The sequence below is a fragment of the Chenopodium album genome, chromosome 5 (genome assembly GCF_948465745.1).
Source record: "Chenopodium album chromosome 5, dcCheAlbu1.1, whole genome shotgun sequence".
In the NCBI taxonomy this organism is placed as follows: domain Eukaryota; kingdom Viridiplantae; phylum Streptophyta; class Magnoliopsida; order Caryophyllales; family Amaranthaceae; genus Chenopodium; species Chenopodium album.
This window is the reverse complement of record NC_137838.1, coordinates 8,940,020-8,960,320: the sequence shown is the minus strand read 5'-3', so window position 1 is coordinate 8,960,320 and position 20,301 is coordinate 8,940,020. Positions and strand designations below refer to the sequence as shown.

The 20,301-nt window shown below is 34.9% G+C and overlaps 3 protein-coding genes across 5 annotated transcripts; 1 reads left to right on the top strand and 2 right to left on the bottom strand.

Moving 5' to 3' along the window:
• Nucleotides 1-1,564: 1,564 nt before the first annotated feature.
• On the bottom strand, nt 1,565-7,538 carry LOC145631811 (putative Rho GTPase-activating protein At5g61530). The gene is made up of 10 exons (XM_081683991.1): nt 7,332-7,538; nt 6,412-6,526; nt 6,064-6,314; nt 5,612-5,674; nt 5,508-5,526; nt 4,467-4,580; nt 4,278-4,355; nt 3,955-4,199; nt 3,357-3,525; nt 1,565-2,018 (listed from the first exon to the last, which is right to left on the bottom strand). The coding sequence occupies exons 2-10, from the start codon at nt 6,470-6,472 to the stop codon at nt 1,870-1,872; spliced, it is 1,149 nt and encodes a 382-aa protein (XP_081540117.1). The 5' UTR covers nt 6,473-6,526; nt 7,332-7,538; the 3' UTR covers nt 1,565-1,869.
• Nucleotides 7,539-11,892: 4,354 nt separating this feature from the next.
• LOC145630335 (putative disease resistance RPP13-like protein 1) lies at nt 11,893-18,751 on the top strand. Of its 2 annotated transcripts, none has more exons than XM_081682587.1 (3): nt 11,893-15,946; nt 17,010-17,135; nt 18,151-18,751. In XM_081682587.1, exon 1 carries the CDS (start codon nt 12,402-12,404, stop codon nt 15,900-15,902), a length of 3,501 nt encoding a protein of 1,166 aa, XP_081538713.1. In that variant the 5' UTR covers nt 11,893-12,401; the 3' UTR covers nt 15,903-15,946; nt 17,010-17,135; nt 18,151-18,751. The 2 variants fall into 2 exon arrangements, with proteins under 2 accessions (XP_081538713.1, XP_081538712.1); XM_081682586.1 differs by lacking the exon at nt 18,151-18,751 and adding an exon at nt 17,683-17,808 and having other exon boundaries at nt 17,010-17,149.
• LOC145630336 (hexose carrier protein HEX6-like) lies at nt 17,332-19,358 on the bottom strand. 2 transcript variants are annotated; one of them, XM_081682588.1, is made up of 3 exons: nt 19,059-19,358; nt 18,605-18,927; nt 17,332-18,520 (listed from the first exon to the last, which is right to left on the bottom strand). In XM_081682588.1, exons 1-3 carry the CDS (start codon nt 19,192-19,194, stop codon nt 17,447-17,449), a joined length of 1,533 nt encoding a protein of 510 aa, XP_081538714.1. In that variant the 5' UTR covers nt 19,195-19,358; the 3' UTR covers nt 17,332-17,446. The 2 variants fall into 2 exon arrangements, with proteins under 2 accessions (XP_081538714.1, XP_081538715.1); XM_081682589.1 differs by having other exon boundaries at nt 19,138-19,358.
• Between the last annotated feature and the right edge of the window lie 943 nt (nt 19,359-20,301).

The following is a 20,301-nucleotide window of genomic DNA, read 5'->3' as shown; positions in this document are numbered from 1 at the left end:
TTGACACTCTACTCTTTAAAACCACTAGTGTATTGTTAAGATATACTCTGTATCAAAGTAAGGGTACAGTAGTATACAAATAACCCTTAATACAAGTAAAATATTTGAGTTGATATGTTACAAGTATACAGAGCACACATTAAAAATTTAAAACCATTCCAACACGATCACTACTACGTAAATACTTAACTTATGTGTGTGTGTGTATATATATATATATATATATATATATATATATATATATATATATATATATATATATATATATATATATATATATATATATATTAAAAAAAAGGAAATTTTGATTTTTACCACCTTCAAATAACGACTTTATTGAATTTACCACCTCCAAAAAAAAAAAGATTTACTTTACCACCTCATAAAAAAATTAAACATCAGTTTTCCCACCTAAGCCTAACTCCGGTGACGGAAACCGCTAGTGGGGCCCACCATAACAGCTAGTTTTTGAAATTATCCCCTAATTCTCTCAATTTTCCTTCTATTTAAACCAACCTTCTTCATTTCCACATCAAATTGTTGAAGATTGAAGTTTTTTTTTGCGATTTTCTTCACAAATCCTTAATTTGGGTAGTATATGAGCCAAAGTTCATCTTATAATTTGCTTATAGCTTGGTTTTGGGTCTGATTTGTATCCTTAATGGCTTAAGGATTGCAAACAAAAACGTGTTTGATCTTATAAATACCGAATCCGTGGATGAGCAACAACAATTACTCATACCTGAGCTGCTTCAATTTCTGTTTCCTGAACCTGATTGTTATATGCCAGAGGTTTTAGATAACAGACGGCGACGAAGAATAGATCCGACTTCTGGAAAAAAATTGTTCTCGTAATTCAGAGGTAGTATTGTCATTTCTACTGCCAAATTTTCATTGAAGTTAATTGTATTTGAACACAATTACCATAATCTAACCCTAATTTTACTGCCCAATTGAAATATCAAAAACCCCCAAATTAATTTACACTTACATGAACCCTAATTATTTACAATATGAAATTGGGGTTGAATTAATAACATAAAACATGCAATTTCAATTATACTTAGCAATTGTAACATAATCACGCAAACAATTACAAAAAAAAAAATTTGATAATTTGAGGATGTGGGATTGTTAAGGATCACCTAAAATAAGAATTTGTGAAGAAAATGGCAAAAAAAAAACTTCAATCTTCACAAAATAGATGTAAAAATGAAGAAGTTAGGTTTATATCAAAGGGAAATTGGGAGAATTCGGGGATAATTTCAAAAACTAGTTGTTAGGGTGGGCCCCACTGGCAGTTTCTGTCACCGGAGTTAGGCTTAGGTAGAAAACTGATGTTTAATTTTTTTTATGAGGTGGTAAAGTAAATCTTTTTTTTTTTTGGAGGTGGTAAATTAATAAAGTCGTTATTTGAAGGTGGTAAAAATCAAAATTTCCTTAAAAATAATTAAAAAAAAAAAAAAAAAAAAAAAAAAAAAAAAAAAAAAAAACACCACCATTGGTTACAATAGTTCACTGAAATAGTAATTCATTGACTAATTGTCATCATGATTTCAGTGAGTAAGAGTCTAAGAGATCATTGTTTTGGAATTAAAACTGAAAATACAAGCTGATATCAAATTCCCAATGTTACAATTGACAAATCAATATGTGCAAGTGTTACCCACAAAAATGGCTAAGAAGAATGAGCGAAGGGGCATGGAAAGGGAAAGACACACAAAACAGAGATGGATCACCACACACAAATACTAAATATGTACAATTAACCAATCTACGACTCGATCCCCCTTGATACCCTCTCAATGAATCAAGAGAGAGACACCCTTTATACAAAGCTGTAAGCAGAGAAACACAGCTTCATCAACATCATCTCCAAACTGTCTCATTGGCATCAGTGAAAATTGAGTTGTGATGCTCTATGAGGCACCGAATGACCTCAACTGCAGCAAAGTCAATGGGTAAGCCATCATCCAATGGAATGGGGGATGAAGCATCTTCTTCATCTTCGCTCTCCTCTGAAGCCAGAAATATAAGACAAGCAATTCGTCAGAACAATTATACTTGCTAGAAATACATATCAAACAAATGGTTTGCATTGCTATATGTGCTATCTTTTCAAAGTCCAAATTAATACCAGTTCAAAAACAAAGAATAAGAACCATAAAAACAAACAGAACCATAAACCCAGCTTTAGTAAGCATCATATCCACATGACTACAAGTAGGCTAAAAAGCCGTATTAATTATATTGTCTGGAAAATAATTCCATCAATGGAGGGATTTGATTTATTGAAAGGTGAAGGTTAACAGATCCCTCCAGTTCCCTCTCTCCTCCGTGTTATTTCCAGATAAGAGACAACATAATCCTCAATTTTACTTTCTGCCCTTTCCCTCCAAATCTTTACATTTAACATAGTGTAATTGTAGATTATGTTTCTCCTACATTTCCAGCAGAAAGAGGATTGCTTATGAAATTATCTGTATTCAGACTTTCAAAAAACAAAATTCTTATTTCACTGTCCAAGTGGACTAGGATCTAGGCAATGATCACTGGAGTTCAGGGCAGAGAATAAATTACAGCTTTACAGGACCACCTAAAATATTTGTTATCTGTGTATATCAATTCTATTTGACTACATACTCCATCCAAGCCTTCAGTATGCTTGCTTCATAAAGTTTATTAGTTAAGTCACCTAACCTCATCCATGTTACCTATCTATTACACCTCAAACCAAACTGAGATCACAACTAAAGACCATGTTAGATCAGCAAAAAGTGCATACCATTACTCAACGCCTCACAAAAACAAAACTACTCTTCACAATGATTGCAGACTTTCTTGTTATGACACATATAGACTATAGATCAGAGAAGAGGAAAATAAATGACACAAGCTCTACAAAATTTTACACAAAATTAGTGTTGTCTAATTCAGTCCTTGTTGCCCTTAGATATAGCAGATAGTGGGGTGAAAACAATGGTTCAAACAAAAAATGTACTAGGTATTATGCATCTCATGTGTTGCACTGCTTGCACACATCTAGGTTTACTTAATATGACAGTTTAATCAACATACAGGAGGTCACTTTAACCCTCAACATAATGTTGACATGCCAATCTAACAATTTACATCTCTACACAAAATCTATCACAATATTTTATATACCAAAAATCAATTGGTATAATCCTGCAGATAGTAGTTGCTGAAATTCATCATAAAACAATCAATTATAAGATCAGAAATAATGTCACTCTTAAACAAACAACTTTAGAGATACTTCCAACCATGAATAGACAATTCTTGCACCATAAGAGACAAAATGATGTTCACAACAGAGACACACAATTACTCACCAAGCATGTCCCATGAGCCGTAAGTAGGGGGGCCAGTGGGCAAATCGCTTTTCTTTCTAGTGAAAGCTTTAGTCTCATGATGCCAGAACTGCCTATATGATTCTGGCCTCCTTTCCTTCTGCCAGATAATAAGAGGTGCCATTTCCTCAGAAAGACTTTGAGCACCCATCTGTAGAGATCCAAAAGACAATTGTTATCATCAAGGCAAAGAGAAAATAGAAATACTACATTCAAAGTGAGGTTCTGTTCAGTAAAATGACTCAGCAGTTAGTGCTCATTATCTAATACAAGAGGAAAATCATCAAATGGAAAACTAAGACCAATATTTGGCAAAAAAAGATCTATGAGATATGAGGATAAAATGGGACAACAGAGATACTCATTCAATCAGGAAAGCACAACTTTAAAGTATGGGAGTTTATGAAAAATAATAGCCAGAGTAAACCGTGAAATACTGGGTACATAAAACTAATTAGGTATTGAATGCTGAATTGAAGGATAAGGATAACAGGTAAACATGAATTTTTAAACAGAAGCCAAATATCAGCCAAGCTCGGCAAGAAATATTTAAAGTAGAAAGCAGTTATGTGGTTCATGCCTTGTTGAGAACCGACTTCTGGCTAACGCGGAGCAAGAGTGCAGTAACAAACTCCAGAGTCATGTAATTTACAGTAGGAAGCTTCTTTAACACACTCCTAATAACATTGATACTCGAACGAGCACTTCTGATCTCATCATAGAGCTCAAAAGTGGTTACTGGCTCGGGAAGACTTGCAAGGTAACATTTAATTAAGAATGCAATGTCAAGTGAATTCGTGCCATCTGGTGGCAATGCATTGGGCTCTGAAATTAAATGTCAGCATGTGAACCATCATGAAGTCAGAAAATATTTTGGCCAAAGTAAGCAGAAATATGTTGAACCTTGGTTATATAATGAAACAAGTTGCTGAATTGCCTTCTTGTCTCCCTCCAATTTAAACAAATAAGGTGAACTAAGCCCTGCAGCACAAGTGGAAGAAAATAAAATAAAAACCCTCTCTTTTGATCCTGCAGATACAAAACAAATACAACTGAAATACAAAATAAAATAACTCAAGTGGCTATAATGACCTGACGCTATGAGATAATCTGCACATCTGACCAAAATCTGGGGAATGGGCCTACTGGATTGCTGTTGTTGCTGCTGCTGCTGCTGCACTGTAATTTCTAGTGCAATTCCAAATACTGGAGACATAATATATTTGATAATCTTGCTCATACGAGATAGTCAAAAATGCTAAAAAATTACACCAGGTTTTGTATGACTTTATTTATCAAAAATCAAACAAAAGGTTTCCAAGACTTTGGGAAGACTCAAAATAGGATATGTAGGATAAAAAGGAAAATAATACAATCTTTTTTTTTTTTGTTTTTGATTTACAATTAGTAATTAGAGCAGACACCCTCCCATGTTTCAAAACAAATTCCCTTGCATAACTACCTTTCTCATCAAAGTTCCTTTCTATATCTCTCCTCCAGAAACTGCAATAGTCTTACTTATAAGTTCAAAGAGTGAGCTAAGGTCATTCTCCAACCTCCACCCAAAATCAAAGTGGAAAGTCAAAGACGAAATTATCTTTTAATGAGTTAAGCTCATTTAAATTGAACCAAAATACAGTACAACTAAACAGTAATCTTCCACTTCCCTATATTGTGAGTTTGTGACCTGTCCTTAAGCGTGCAACCAGAAGCTCACTCTTCTTCAAGACTTCAACACGTTAAAAGTGGGGGCCCAAAGCCTCAAAGAAGCTTCCCACTCTGATTCCATACACTATGTTTGAGTGTTAACTCGACATCCCCAATAAACCTAAACTATGAAATTATGCAGGGCAGATCTAATTACTAAATTAATCAGTAATACATACAAACCAGTCATAGTATTAAATTAAGACAGCGACAGACCAAAGTTTAAAGCTCTACCATACTTCAGTCTTACATTGAAGTTCTTCAAAAAAAAAAAAAAAAAAAAAAAAAAAAAAAAAAAAGAACATTAATCTACAAGGAAAAGCTGAAATGTATTAGGCAGCACAGACAGATATTGTAAATAAATAAAAAATAAAAAAATAAAAACACAACAACAACAACTAAAAGTAATGAAGATAAATGCATTACCATCACTGCTTGCAACACCCTGCAAGAAAACAGAAAAACAATTGAAGGTAAGATTCTGAAAGAAAAACCCAATCCTTAATTAAAAAACAACTAGAGAATTAAACCTTTTGCCATCTTTCAATATCTGATATAAAGGATTTACTTCTTTGAGCAGTTTTCTTAGCCACCTGCAGAGTTGCCATGAAATGACATCAATAAAATGACAAGTAGATTATAATACCTCGAAACACCAAAGACACATCCTAAAACTAGAGTAAAAGATTTGCAGCAACAAATAAACCTGGTTCACATAGTATAAGCTAAATAAAATAGGCTTCAAGATTGGTCTTATAGAAACTAAATGAATATTAACATTCAGTAAGCTGCAACTTGTAAATATATGACGTCCTAAGCTTCAATTTGTCCCATAATAGAGTGCAATACTACAAGATAAGCTCACCACCTTAGCACAAGCAGATATTGCCAAAAGACTAAAAAAAATCTTAGTACAAAGTATACATCAATTGCTAGAACTAAATGATAGAAAGGCATAAGAAAGTGATACACATCATGATACCTCCTCAACTTTTGTCTTTCCTACAGAAACTTTGTCTTTAGTTTCAGAGATTCCTTTCCTTAAGAAAAAGCTTGTTGAAGCAGCAGCTGAAAGAAACCGCTCCTGCACAGCTTGCTTAGTAGATGGTTGCTGGAATAGTGACCATTTACTCTTAACGACAGAACCAACTCGTTCAGCTGCATCAACCACGTTCTCTTTTGCATCCTTAGCTAAAGATCCAGCCTGATTCCCAGCTTCCTTTAGTTTAACCCCTATATTGCAAAATCAATCATGATTACTCCAATCTAACACTTAGTCACATAACAACACCACACTTAAAATCTATAAGTTTAATAGTACAGAATCTACCTGAGGAAGAAAAAAACCCACTAGCCTTGTCTTGCCACTGAGGAGATATCATAGAAGGCATTGAGTTTCAACCCAAAAGACACGTACACCTACCCACGCGTGTTAATAGCTGAACCTGTCATAACACACCCAAAATATCAACACATGCTGACTTCATCCTAAATCAATACTTAGTTCAGTACCTCCTCCAATCCCAAACAAAATGTACTCCTAACCGATGGTTCATCAATTACCTCTTACAAACCCAAAACAAGTTGTCGAAAAAATCAAAGACAAATTTCCTAAAAGTCTAAAACAGTTGCAATAATGTTTAAATACTATAATTCCACTAAGCCAATTAATTCTATTCCTACTTGTTCAACCACAAGCAAAGATTAACTGTCACAAATCGCTTCGGTGCTGGAAATTTCAATCATGATCAATTAGGGTCCAATTCTTGTTCAACCACCTATAGGCCCTAACTCAAGAATTCAATTCTTTTCCAAAAACAGGCCGATCACAAAAACCTAATTTCAGCATCTCCACAATCCAATAACACTAAAATTAGATTAAAAGCAATTAGTGAATTCAATAATACTAGATCAAACACAACAATTTTGAACTTTGGTGATGTATCATGATTGATTCCAATAACATCTAAAAATAGAATTTTATCAACTAATACAGGATACAAACTTCTACCCATTTCATAACATCATCTAACCTAGAACATGTAACTTTACAGGAACCAAAAAAAAAAAAAAAAAAAAAAACAAACTTGAATAGCAAAAAAAACAATTTTTATTTTCTGTAAATTACTTTCTTTTCAAATGGTTCTTGCTAAAATCTTCAACAATCATGGAAATCGAGAAAAAATATAAATGAATTATCGATTAATCATGTAAAAGAAATTCTGAAAAACAAAAAAATAAAAAAAATACCAGCAGCTAGAATGGATTAATCCTGTAAATCGCCACCAAGTAGGGTTGATTTGGTGGAGGGGAAAAGGTGATTAGTGGAAACTTTGGATTTTCGAATTTTGAATTTGGACTTTTATTTTGATTTTTTTTTTAAAAAGCAATTATTTTCATGAATTTTAGTATTCAAAGAAATTGAACAACTGGAAGAGTAAGCGCAGTAAGACATTAAACGACGACGTTTGCTAGATATGATGGGCTGGATTTGCGCTGGAATCCTGGAATAGTCGAAGAGTAGGGCTTTAATATTTTTATCCTTTTACAGTTTTACCTTTTACATCTATTATGTATATCCGTTCGGAAAATTAGCTTAAAATTAGAAGTATCAAAATTTGACCTAATCGACCTGATGCAAAATCAACCCAAAAAATTTTCAGTTTAAATTTCGATTTGCATGGTCATAGTGATTAAGCATGACTCAAGTTTGAAATGAGACCCGATTCAATCCGACCTCATTAAACCCGACTCTGACATCCAATTTGACACATCTAATTAGAATCGTATTTAAAAAATAAAAAAACATATTTGGCTAACAACATTTATTGAATAGAAGTTTGGTATTTTTGACTGCTTGTCTATTATGATTATAGAGCTCAAATGATTAAATAAATGCATAAGATCTATCATAATAAATAAAAAAAATTCCATACAATAATCAATGTTTGCCAAAATGATAAATCGCACTCCATATAGTATTACTTGTTTTTATACATGTTAAGAAATTTTTCAACCAACATTTTTACCCCAAAACCAATGATCCTTCCAAATACGATCCATCTTCTCAAGAGGGATACCCGTGGTTTGTGGCAAAAACAAATTTACAAGTATACAAACCCAGCTATAAGTTCATAACCAAAACCCACCCAGCACCCACCAAAGAAGAAGAACATCCTAACTTGAAATCAACAAAGCATAGTTACAAATGTTTGAGCTATGATAAAAGTGAAGATAAAACTAGCCGCTATTGTAATAATTTGTGCTGCAGATCTTATTTCAAGCCTAAAGATTTTGCTAGAGACTAACCATCCTAATGGCTCCCAAGACTATTCGAAACCCGTTACGTAAATGCATATGAGCACCAACACCAAATAAGCATTATCTTTGCTAATCCCACCATGATCTCCTAACAATTCTCCCAAGCTAAACTTATTGTAAAAGAGTTCATTTGGTGAAAGTTGATCATGATTGTAAAAAAACTTATTATAGAGTAGCTTTCCACCAAATACCATAAATTAGATACTCGTATAGCCTGTTTTGTTCAACTTAATTTCAGTTCAAATCAATCTCAGTTCAGTTCCTAATTTCAATCTCATAAACAATTCATTTCAACTTTATTCAATTCAGGTCAGTTCAATTTCAATTAATTAAGTTGTTTTCAGTAAATCGGAACAGGCTTGTAGTAAATGTAATAACTAGTGTATGACCCGGGCATTGCCTCAGGTTGCTACTTTTTTTTATTATTATTTTTTTTTTATTGTGCAACTGTTAATTTTTAAGAAGACATTTAACACTTTATATGTGTTTTCAATACCTTTATAGTACTAAATTAAATTGTGTGCAAGTTTTTTTTTTTTTTTTTTTTTTTTTTTTTTTTTTTTTTTTTGACAGGTGTATGCAAGTTATAACATAAGAGCACCCACAAATCCACAATGGGTGACTCAAGATCCTCCCCACAACACACTCTCTCTCTCTCTCCTATTTTGAGCTAGCTTACCATTGTGAAAGGTGACTTATGGGGTGAGGTTCCTCCCTCTTCCAAGTTACTGACAACCTCGACACACGAGCATAGTGACAAACAAGGAGAAGACATGTGACAATTTTTTATATTTTCATTTAATTTTTTGCTAAAAATTAAAATAAAATAATTTTTTTAATTATAGTGAGCTAGCTCATCATTGTGAATAAAGTAAATGAGTGACTCAATCTTAGAGCATACCCAGTGGATAACCACATTGCTTGGTTATTATGAGAGAGAAAGTGGAAATATAGTAAAAAAATAAGGAGAGAGAAAAATTTGTGGAAAAAGTGTAGTAACTAGGTTACAACAATAACCGGTTATTAACATTGGTTATAGATTAAAATAATACTACTTTTTGCTTTTAATATTTGTCCTTGGTGGGGTTAGGTAAAATTAGGAGAGAGAAAGAGAGGGATTGTGTGGTATGATTGGGTAATAGTAAGAGAGAGAAATTTTATAACCAAAAAGTCGTGGTTAATTATTGGGATACATTGGTTATTAAATGGGTGTAAAAATGGTTATAGGTGAGGTGGAAGATAGAGAAATTAATAAAATAAGTAATAACCAAAAGGTTGTGGTTAACTATTGTGTTTGCTCTTAGTTGGTTCTTAAGGAGAGAGAAAATTTAAGAACTAGTTCTTAGGTAAAAAAATGGGAGTTTCTTAATTAGCAATTGGGGTTAAGGGTTCTGAAATAAGGAATAACTCTTAATATTAAGAACCAGTGCTGATTGGGCTCAATACAACATTAATTACTATTGCATCTCTTGCGTTTTGCATGGCTTGTGTTTTTATAAAAAAGTAAAAGCTTTCTTTGACAGTGGAAATGACTTGTGTTAAGAACTAATGCATTATTGATGGTTAAACAATGACTAATCTTCTAAGAGGTTGAGTGTTCGAAACTCTTCGTCACAATGAGGGAAATTATGCTCCAAAACAGATTTTAGTCATGTAAAAAATAATACTCCCTCCGTCTCCGAAAGAACAATCCATTTGACCTAATTTTAGTCCCAAAAAGAATGACCCATTTGTTTTCCCCAACATCTATTAAAATCACAAAATTACCAATATATTTTCAAATATTTTTGTCAAATAGTTTCTTCTCCCTATTTTACCCTTGTGTTTTTTTCAGATTTTTATGTCATCTCCTCCCTAAATCTCTAAACTTTTTTTCTTTCTCATGCCACCATTAATTTTTCTTTTGTTTTCCCGTACTTGTAAATTATTGTTGACTTGTGTTTTCTTATGCATTTGTACTTGCAAATTAAGTTTTTAATACCCACGAAATCAACCCAAATGAGTCTTTTTACGGGGACGAAGAGAGTACAATTGTACAAAGTATCGGAAAAATAAGATAATTTTGTTCCAATAAGAACTTTACCAAACTGTTACACACCTCTTTATCATTTTGCCCACATTTATAAAGATTTATTTCTTCCTATAATTCACCGGATTTTATAATGCCCATCCACAATCGTACACTAGTAGCGAAATTTCACACTTATATACTTTTGCTAAACAACCGGAAATTGGATAGTTTTGCAAGGATCTACAACTCAAAATTGTTTTGATGCCACATGCAAAGCCAATTTCCAGCTGATTTCGCATTCACAGGTATTTTCTCCCTTAAATTTTGAAGTGTTTTTTATTTATTTTTATTTTTTATTTTTATTATATAGATATAAATTCTAGCTGATTTCACATTCATAAGCATTTTCCCACTTAAATTTTGAATTTCTTTTTTTTAATTTTTATAAATTGTCTTAGTTACTCATATATTGCATTCTTAATTTTGGCTTCCTGAGGTTATTGGGTGTGCTACTATCAAACCAAAAGCTGATTAGTAGACGACTATTCTTGCTGTGGTAGTCATTTTGTGCTAAATCTGTGTTAATAGTGAGTGCCTGAGTAGAATGTCATATCATTTGTGTTCCTTGGTTCGTTGTTTTCTGAATAGAGATGCATCGTGTAGCATAGCATGAGGCTTGACTTTGAGGATGCATGAAATCGTCATACCATTATGATATCTTTAGAATTTCATGACATGTTTAAGCCGAATGAATCTAAGCGCGTTGATATTGGTGCCCTCCAATATTGTGTATGATGCTAACCACTTAATCTTTGTCATGGTGCTACATGATCTTTTACCATTAGGCTTGTAAGATACTGGCACCATGAGGCAAACATTCGTTTGATGTTTGTTTGAGTTGGCTTAAAATTTTTGATATGCATTTTCGATAGTGGGTCGTTTCCACAAAAATTTACTTACAGTGTTGGCCTAAGAATCTCTATCTAGGTGGTGTGAGATTTTTCAGTTTTTAAACATTAGTATCGAAAAGGAAATGGTTTAACCGTTTAAGCATTGCCTATAGGCAAAGTTTTCCCAACCCGCTTAAATGTAGATGAACTTCAATTTCAGGATCGAAACTTAGATATTCTCTCCATTCCTTTTATTTTCCTCCTACCTTTTTTTTTTAATAGATTGTTCTGTCCTACTTTTGCTTTATTTCTTTTAAGTCTATGGACATTTTCTCTTTTATACATTCTTTATATCACTACATGATCCACCTTGACCACCTACTTTATAAAACCAATGTCTCTAAACAACTTTCTCTCTTTATAACAGGGGAAGTACTAGTCCCCAATTGTTTTCCCCTAGCCATTTTTACTTTTTTTTAATTTATAGTTGAGTAGGGGTTGATTAAGAGATAAAGTAGTGGGGGCCAAATGTATAATTTGTTCATGAGACAAGATGAGAGTAAGTTGTGTTCCCCATGGACCCCTTGATCATAAATCGAATGGAGACAATGTTTTAGGGATGACCTTAATAAATAAAACAAGGGGTAGATCGGAAACAAGAAGTGAAGGAGGGGGTATATGCATGCCATGGATCATGAGAATTACAAATTTACAGTATGTAGTCTGGAAGGCCAAAACCAGTGAATGTGGCCATGAGAACTACTGTGGTGGAGTTATCTAGAAATAATCTTATATTACTACACGCAACTTCATAATTGAAGAGTGAAATAATTATTTAAACATGAAGCAACAAGCACGAGGAACCGATTATCAGTGTTAATTATATTTAATAAATCTATGGCAGTGCTTACTGCTTAGTACTTTTTTTTTTTTTTTTTATTTAATCATGAATATGTACTATCAGGATTCTTCATTATAAAATCCTTGAATGTCAGTTACCATTGGCCATCTAGTAAAGCCCTTTTTCCACTATTATCTCCTAGATTCAGCTATCTACCATTAACCCATCACATTCCTCTGCTACTTCTGTAACCAAATATGGACTTGGGAACAACACTGTCTGTTGCTCAAACTCTGTTTGCAGCCCTGCAATGTTCAGAACTGAAAGAGATGTGCTCCATCTTTGGCTATAAATCCCAACTTGACGATCTCCAACGCACTGTCTCCACTGTTAAGGCTGTGCTCCGTGATGCTGAGGTCAAACAAGAGGTCTCCCATGAAGCCGAACTCTGGATTCAGGAGCTCAGGGATGCAGTTTATGATGCTGATGATCTTCTCGATGAGTTTATCACTCTCGCTGAGCAAAAGAAGCTCAAGGAGTGTGGGAAAGCCTCTAAAAAGGTGCGTCTTTTCTTTTCTCGTTACAATTCACTTGGGGTTGCTTACAATATGTCTCAAGGGGTAAAGAAGATTAGGAAGAAGTTGGATGCTATTGCCATTAATCATAATCAGTTTGGCTTTAGTGTTGACACTCAATCTATAAGAAGGAGAAGGGAGGAGACTTGTTCTTATGTGTACGAGGGTAATATCATTGGGAGAGAGGATGATGTGGAGAAGATCGTAGGTTTTTTGGTTGATTCTCATGTTCAACAGGATGTTTCTTTCCTTACTATTGTGGGAATAGGTGGGTTGGGGAAAACTGCTCTTGCCCAACTTGTGTATAATGATGCAAGGGTCAAAAGTGCATTCCCGTCGAGGTTGTGGACTTGTGTCTCTGACCATGTTCAGAATCAGTTAAATGTAGAGCAGATCCTCAGTCAGATTCTGGCTTCAGCTACGGGTCAGAAGCATGAGGGTTCTAGCAAAGATTGGCTGCAAACTCAACTTCGAGAAAAACTTGCTAGTAATAGATACTTGCTTGTCTTAGATGATGTATGGACTGAGAATCGTAATCATTGGCTTAAGTTGGTAGAATTTTTGCTTGGAGATCAGAGGGGAAGTTGGATTGTGGTGACTACACGCTCTCATGAAACAGCAAGAGTTATAGGAGATGGTCCGACACATGTGTTGCAAGGCTTGTCAAAGGAGAATTCGTGGCGTTTGTTCAAAAAGACGGCATTTGGATCAGAACAGTCTAACCCCCATGATGATTTTGTCAAGATTGGTCAAGAGATTGTTGAAGGATGTGCCAGAGTCCCTCTTGCTATAAGAGTGGCTGGAAGTCTTTTGTATGGTCAAGACAAGAGTATGTGGCTATCATTTCAATCGATCGGATTGTGCAACTTTAAAGAAAGAAAAAATGACATCATGCCTGTACTAAAGCTTAGTTACCAGCAGCTAGAATCCCCATTGAAGAGTTGTTTTGCATATTGCGCTTTGTTCCCGAAGGACTTTGTAATAGAGAAGAAATTGTTATTAAGCCTTTGGATGGCACAGGGATACATTGTTCCATTAGATGATGGTCAAAGAATGGAGGATGCTGCAGAGGAGTATTTTTCTATATTACTCCGGAGATGCTTTTTTCAAGATGTAGAACATGATGACTATGGTGAGATTCTCTCTTGTAAGATACACGATCTCATGCATGATATTGCTCAAAAAGTAGCAGGAAAGGAGATAGTTTGCATTGCAGATTCTCTTACCGACTTCAAGGATAAAAAAGTTCGGCATCTAGCCCATACAAATATGTCTGCACAATTGTTTTCCACTAAAAACCATATCCGTTCTTATGTTTATGTTGGCAAATATTATAATAAAGCCAATATAGATCAATCTTCTTTGGAGGCATTGATAGCAAATTGGGTGTGCTTGAGGGCACTGGACTTGAGTGATTCAGGTATAAAAAGTTTGCCAGACTCATTAGGTGAACTATTGCATTTAAGGTATCTAGATCTCTCAAAAAATGGTGATTTGGAAAAGCTCCCGATATCAATCATAAATTTATATAATTTGCAGACTTTGAAGTTAGGTAGGTGCCATGGATTGAAAGAGTTGCCAAAAGATCTGATGAAGCTAATTAACCTGCGGATATTGGATATAACAGGCTGCTATAGACTGAGATATATGCCTAGGGGCATGAGCAAGTTGACTTTCCTTTGCATGCTAACCGAGTTTGTGTTGGATAACTCAAGTTCAAGCTGGAAACAATGGTTTGATCAGCTGGAAGAACTTAAAAAAATTGAGAACCTGAAAGGTAGCCTTTATCTCAAATTTAATTTCTGTGAAAATGCTGCAGAAGTTAAGGAAGATGGTATAAGGGAAGGAGCATATCTGAGAAGCAAAGCACATCTCAATAACATCGTGATTAGGTTTGAAGGAAGAGGGGGTGATGAGGAAGCAATCAAATTGATGGAAGAGCTGCAGCCACATCCAAATGTCAAGGACTTAGAGTTATGTGCATTTGATGACATGATCAGAATGCCGAGATGGGCAAGGGAAAATAATTTGGTCACCTCTCTTCCTAATCTTATTAGATTGAGACTTACATGCTGTGATGTGGAGTACCTGACGTGCCTTGGAAATCTCCCCCATCTGAAATACCTCAAAGTTGAGTACATGGAGAATTTGGAGTACATAATTGAAGATACTACTTCCATAGCTAGCACTGAACCAACAGCTTCAGTATCAGATGGACTGTCAAGTGCAAAAGTATTATTGCTCTTTCCCTGCCTTGTAAAGCTTGTGTTATGGTGCCTGCCAAAGTTGAAAAGATGGAAGAATCTGGGGGTAAGCCAGGTAAGGGTGAGAGATAATGATCAGCTCCATGTTGATACCGATAGCAGCAACATGGCACCAATACCTCTTCCCCATTTAAAGTCATTATACATACAAAGTTGCCCAAACCTGATATCTAAACTGTTCTGCCCCAACTTAGAAATGATACATCTCGGGCTTTTCAATAAAAGACTGCAAATTATAATGAGCCTTAGTAAGGAATTTGAAGATGAAAAAGCAAAGGCAACTAGTAGCTGTACTACTACTCCCTCATATTCATCCTCATTTGATTGTCACAAATTAAGAGAGGTGAACATAGACAATGTGGCATGGCTGAACTCGTTGCCCTCGAAGGCATTTCAGGGTCTTGCCACGATGCGTATAAGGGGTGACAAGGAGGTGAAGAGTTTGGGAGAAGCTGTGGATGTATTTCGTAGCTGCTCATCTTCCTTGCAATTCTTGCAAGTTGAAAATTGCCCCAGTTTGAGGAGGGTTATGTCTGGAAATTTGGAGCATCTGACTGCCTTACAAGATTTACGGTTTGTGAAGTGCCAAAATCTGAGTTTATCAGAAGAAGATGAGAAAGAGGATGGCATTGGCAAGTCATGGTCATCCCTTCATCACTCCCTCGACATGTTGATATTGACTGATCTTCAACGGCTGATGAATCTGCCTAATTGGATACAATACTTGGCCGGCCTCCAAATTCTTATTGTTGAGGATTGTAAAGGACTAGAATCCCTGCCAGAATGGATGCCCAAGCTCACTTCACTCCAAGATTTTCGGCTTGAGAACTGTTCAACACGCCTCAGGGAGAGATGCCAAGAATCAACAGGAGAGGACTGGCCTCACATTCAACATATCCCTTTGATTAAATTCAATTAATTGAGCCATCTCAGTCAATTATACTTCGTATATTTCTTGAACAGGTAAAATATTATCCTTTCAACCCCTCCCTTAGTGTTCTCTCTCTTATTAGGAATTAAATCAACTGCCCTTATTTGTATAATTATTATGCCCATCTTTCATTTATATTAGAGTTTAGCATGCTTTATTCTTTGTTGTGTTCTCAATCAAATTTGCAATTCTAAGAATCTCAGTTCCATTTTACACTGATATAGGTGATATTTCAACCAAATCAAATGGATGATCCAATTCCTTGATGTTAGATATGCATGATTTGTCATCTGCAAATAAAGTCTAGGCCTAAACTTACTATTACTATCTGATTTAGTATGTGCATTCCTTTACGATCCCTTTGCATGTTTTCTACCTGACTACCCCTTTGAATTACAACTTTTCTGTACGAGTTTCACGATGCCTTTTAATAAGTTTATTTTTCTCAGTTGTTTACTTGCTTGTGAATTGTTAGCTGGCTTGGTGTCTGTTGATGAGCCCCTTTGTTTTTGTTACTCAAAGCTTGTATCCTGCAATTTTGTTCTTACATACTAACAAACACTGTTTTTACTGGTGATAATAAAAACCAGATGAAAACTGATTAGTGCCCTCAGTTCAGATTTAGTTCAGAACTTCAGAGTTCACTATTTTAGTTAAATGAATAAATGATATACTAGTACGTTAAGTCAACTGGTTTTTCTTGACTTGACTGTTGCACTACACTTTTATCACTTTTTCTTGCTTATTAGGCTGATTTAGAGTTTCTGAATCGACATTAAAAAGCTTAAACAGTCCAGGCCAGATTAAACTACTGTTTTCAGGATTTCAAGATTTGGTTTTGTAATTGTCTTTTACAGACCCTGAAGGATTAACATTTCTTGTATTATGCATTTTGCATAGGTGGTTGTAAAAAGAGGAGAAATCAAATAGATTTTGATCATGTACATATTGATCTTATTTTGTTTGAACTTATCTTGTCTGGAAAAAAAAACTCTCTTAATTTGTCTTTTGACACGCTCTGATTTCTGTTGTCTGTGTACTCATGTAGATGTGCACTTAAGACTCATTATATTCTGTTTGACTGTCATTATACAGAAACGCAGACTTGGGTGCACCAAAGTACCACACGATATCAAGTTTAAAGAAACTCAGTTCCAGTCCTTTAAATTATGGCATGTGAATATGGAGGCTTTTCAGCATCGTGAAATCCTGACTATGAGGGTGGGACAACAAGGGTAACTAGTTTGGCTAACATTGCTTGCTTATTGTTTTTCATGTTTATATAATTGTAAAACCACATCTTTTTAGACCTTCAATAAGTTATCTGTGGTATATACATACATTCTTAAGATTCTTCAAACACATGCCAAAAAAAAAAAAAAAAAAAAAAAAAAAAAAAACTAACACACAAAGATAGTTATTGAGTAGTTCGATTATGAAATTCAATTTAATGCATAATAATACAATTCATACAAGTATTATTTGTAACCATTGTCTTCTATCTAGTTTGTATTTGTATTTTGTAAGTAAATTTAACCAACAATTTTACCCCAAAACCAATGATCCCTCCAAATATGATCCATCTTCTCAAGAGGGATACCCTTGGTTTCTGGCAAAAACAAGTATACAAACACAGTCATAACCAAAACCCACCCACCAAAAAAGAAGAAAATCCCAGCTTTAAAACAACAAAGCATAGCTAAAAATGTTTGAGCTATGATAAAAGTGAAGATAAAATTAACTGCTACTGTAATACTTTGTCCTGCAGATCTTATTTCAAGCTGGAAGATTTCGCTAGGGACTAACCATCCTAATGGCCCCCAAGACCACCCGAAACCAGCTACATAAATGCAAATGAGCACCAACACCAAATAAGCGTATTCTTTGCTAATCCCACCATGATCTCCTAGGTGTGTTGCCATAATAGTCCCTATAGCAATCTGACAGATGAACATCTGAACTCCTCCGAAGATGAACAAAGCTCGTCTTCCAAATTTGTCGACGATTAGCATTGATATGAAAGTTGAGGCTGTTCCTACAGCCCCTGTCATGACTGCAGAGAGAAGTGATGCACTTTCTCCTAGGCCTAAAGTACGAAATAGTAAGGGAGCATAAAACGCGATTACATTGATTCCTGTTACCTGTTGAAAAAATGGTATAGCTATTGACATTATGAGTTGTGGCCTGTATTTGGGTTGCAGGATTTGGCTGAATGAACTGCCATGTTTTGTTTCAGAAATCGTGCTGCTTGCGTGTATAAGATCATCAAGTTCTGCCTCAACATCAGCAGTACCTCGTACACTTTGCAATGTGAGCTTTGCTTTATGCAGAAGATCATTAGGATCAGTAGCGCGAGAGTTTTTGCTTCTTTGGATTAAACTGTTTGGTGTTTCAGGCAGCAGAAGTGCCCCTAAAGTTAAGATTATAGCAGGAGCCACAGCCGTGGCTAGGGAGACTCGCCATCCCCACCCGCCTTTGATTTTCTCGGTACCAACGTTGATCAAGTTTGCTGTCAAGCCCCCAATCCCAACACTAAGTTGAAAGCCGTTGTTAAATGCTCCTCTGTACTTTGGTGGTGCCATTTCTGACAGGTATAGTGGAGCAGACTGTACCAAAAAGTATAGATGTTATAAAATAAACTCTCATCTTCAAGAATCATAACTCAGTCATAATCATACATTCATACATACCTGGTTGGCAAAACCAACTCCAACACCAAGCAATAGGCGGCCGAGTATAAGCATGTATATATTGATAGCAGCACCACCAACAGCAGAGCCAGCAAGAAATGCTAAACCCGCTATTAGAATGGATGGCTTGCGGCCGTATACTTTGGTGATGGATGAAGCAAAGAAGGATGCAACAAGGCCAGCAACATAAAGAGATGATGTAAATGAAGTCAACAATTCACTGTTGAATTTGCAATAGTTGCTTATTTTGGTGTCTTCCATCATATTCACATACACACTTGGAAAGAATTTCTTTAGAAATGGCTCCATTGATGTTACTCCACCTTCAAATTTGATACACATTATATAGCTCATTAATACTCTAAGTAATAACATAAAGCCAAGATTAATTAACCACCTTATTATATATGCTTGAAAATTTGAGATGAAATCAAAAGTTGTAAAAAAGAAAAACCTGAAATTCCAATGTCATAGCCAAAAAGTACCCCTCCCATAGCAGCCATCATGCAAGATATTATAACAAACCATGTCACCTTGCCATTATAACTATCACCTCCGCCTCGAGTTATAACTGCTACACCACCTGCCATCACTTGTATGAACAAGGCCAAGGCCGAGGACAACGATGATTGAATCAAGGTTGAAGATGATCAATAGATGTTGTTCATGTTGTAGTAGGTTGTTTGTGAGGTTATGTTACTATTACATTGTGCTTGCCGCAGACTTCCTTGACTAGAACTCTAAGCTAGTAGCATTGCTAGTATGCTATCAATATCATTGTCATAGTCTTATACATCATTCAAGTATATATTTTATGGTCATATCATGAATTTGAGAAGATTCAAAGAAGTTTAAGCATCTCTTATTTTGCTGTCAAGATTATGAAGCTAATGTTGACCATTGACTTGAAGTGCTTAGATTTTGTATTTATGTGTCTATATTTCAATATGTGATGTATTAGTATAGCAAGTGTATAAGTTAGATAAATGTAATCCTTTACTTAATTTTTTGTCATGTAACGAGCTTGCTTGTATTACTACATGATTAACTTAATAACTAACTCAATTCGTAGGTATCACGTATTCACGTGCAACATATTATTACAAACTCTGCCACATTGCCATTATAACTAATCATCTTTTGGACTTGTACATAATTATTACTCTTGTCATCGCTTATATGAACAAGGTAGGAAACGAAGAAAACCAGGATTGATTTAAGGTCGATGATGATCTGTATATATCTCAATTGTTCATGTAGAAGATTTAGGGAATTAAAAATTAAGTGATGTTCAAATACTAGGTTGTTTGTAAGGTTATACTTAATACCCAAGTTTCCAACTGACACAAATGAGCAATTTAGTGTCATAACTCATAAGTACATACACGAAAATTGTCATACAAAGCCTGATAATTTAATTCAGCGTACACTACTAGCCTACTAGGACATATGAAGATAAATTTTCAAGTAAAAAAAGACTCACAACGAAGTCCGTAAATCTCTTACTCCGTATTACCTGCCCGTCTAAATGCTTTTAATTAAAACAGAGCAAGAAAAATGAGAACCGGGTAGATAAATTAAATTACAAATTATACTATCAATTAAAAAATATTAATTATAAAAAGAAAATACTAAAACAAGTAGACTTGAGTTAGAAATAAAAAAGACTCAATGAAGTCAAGACAATCAAAAAATAA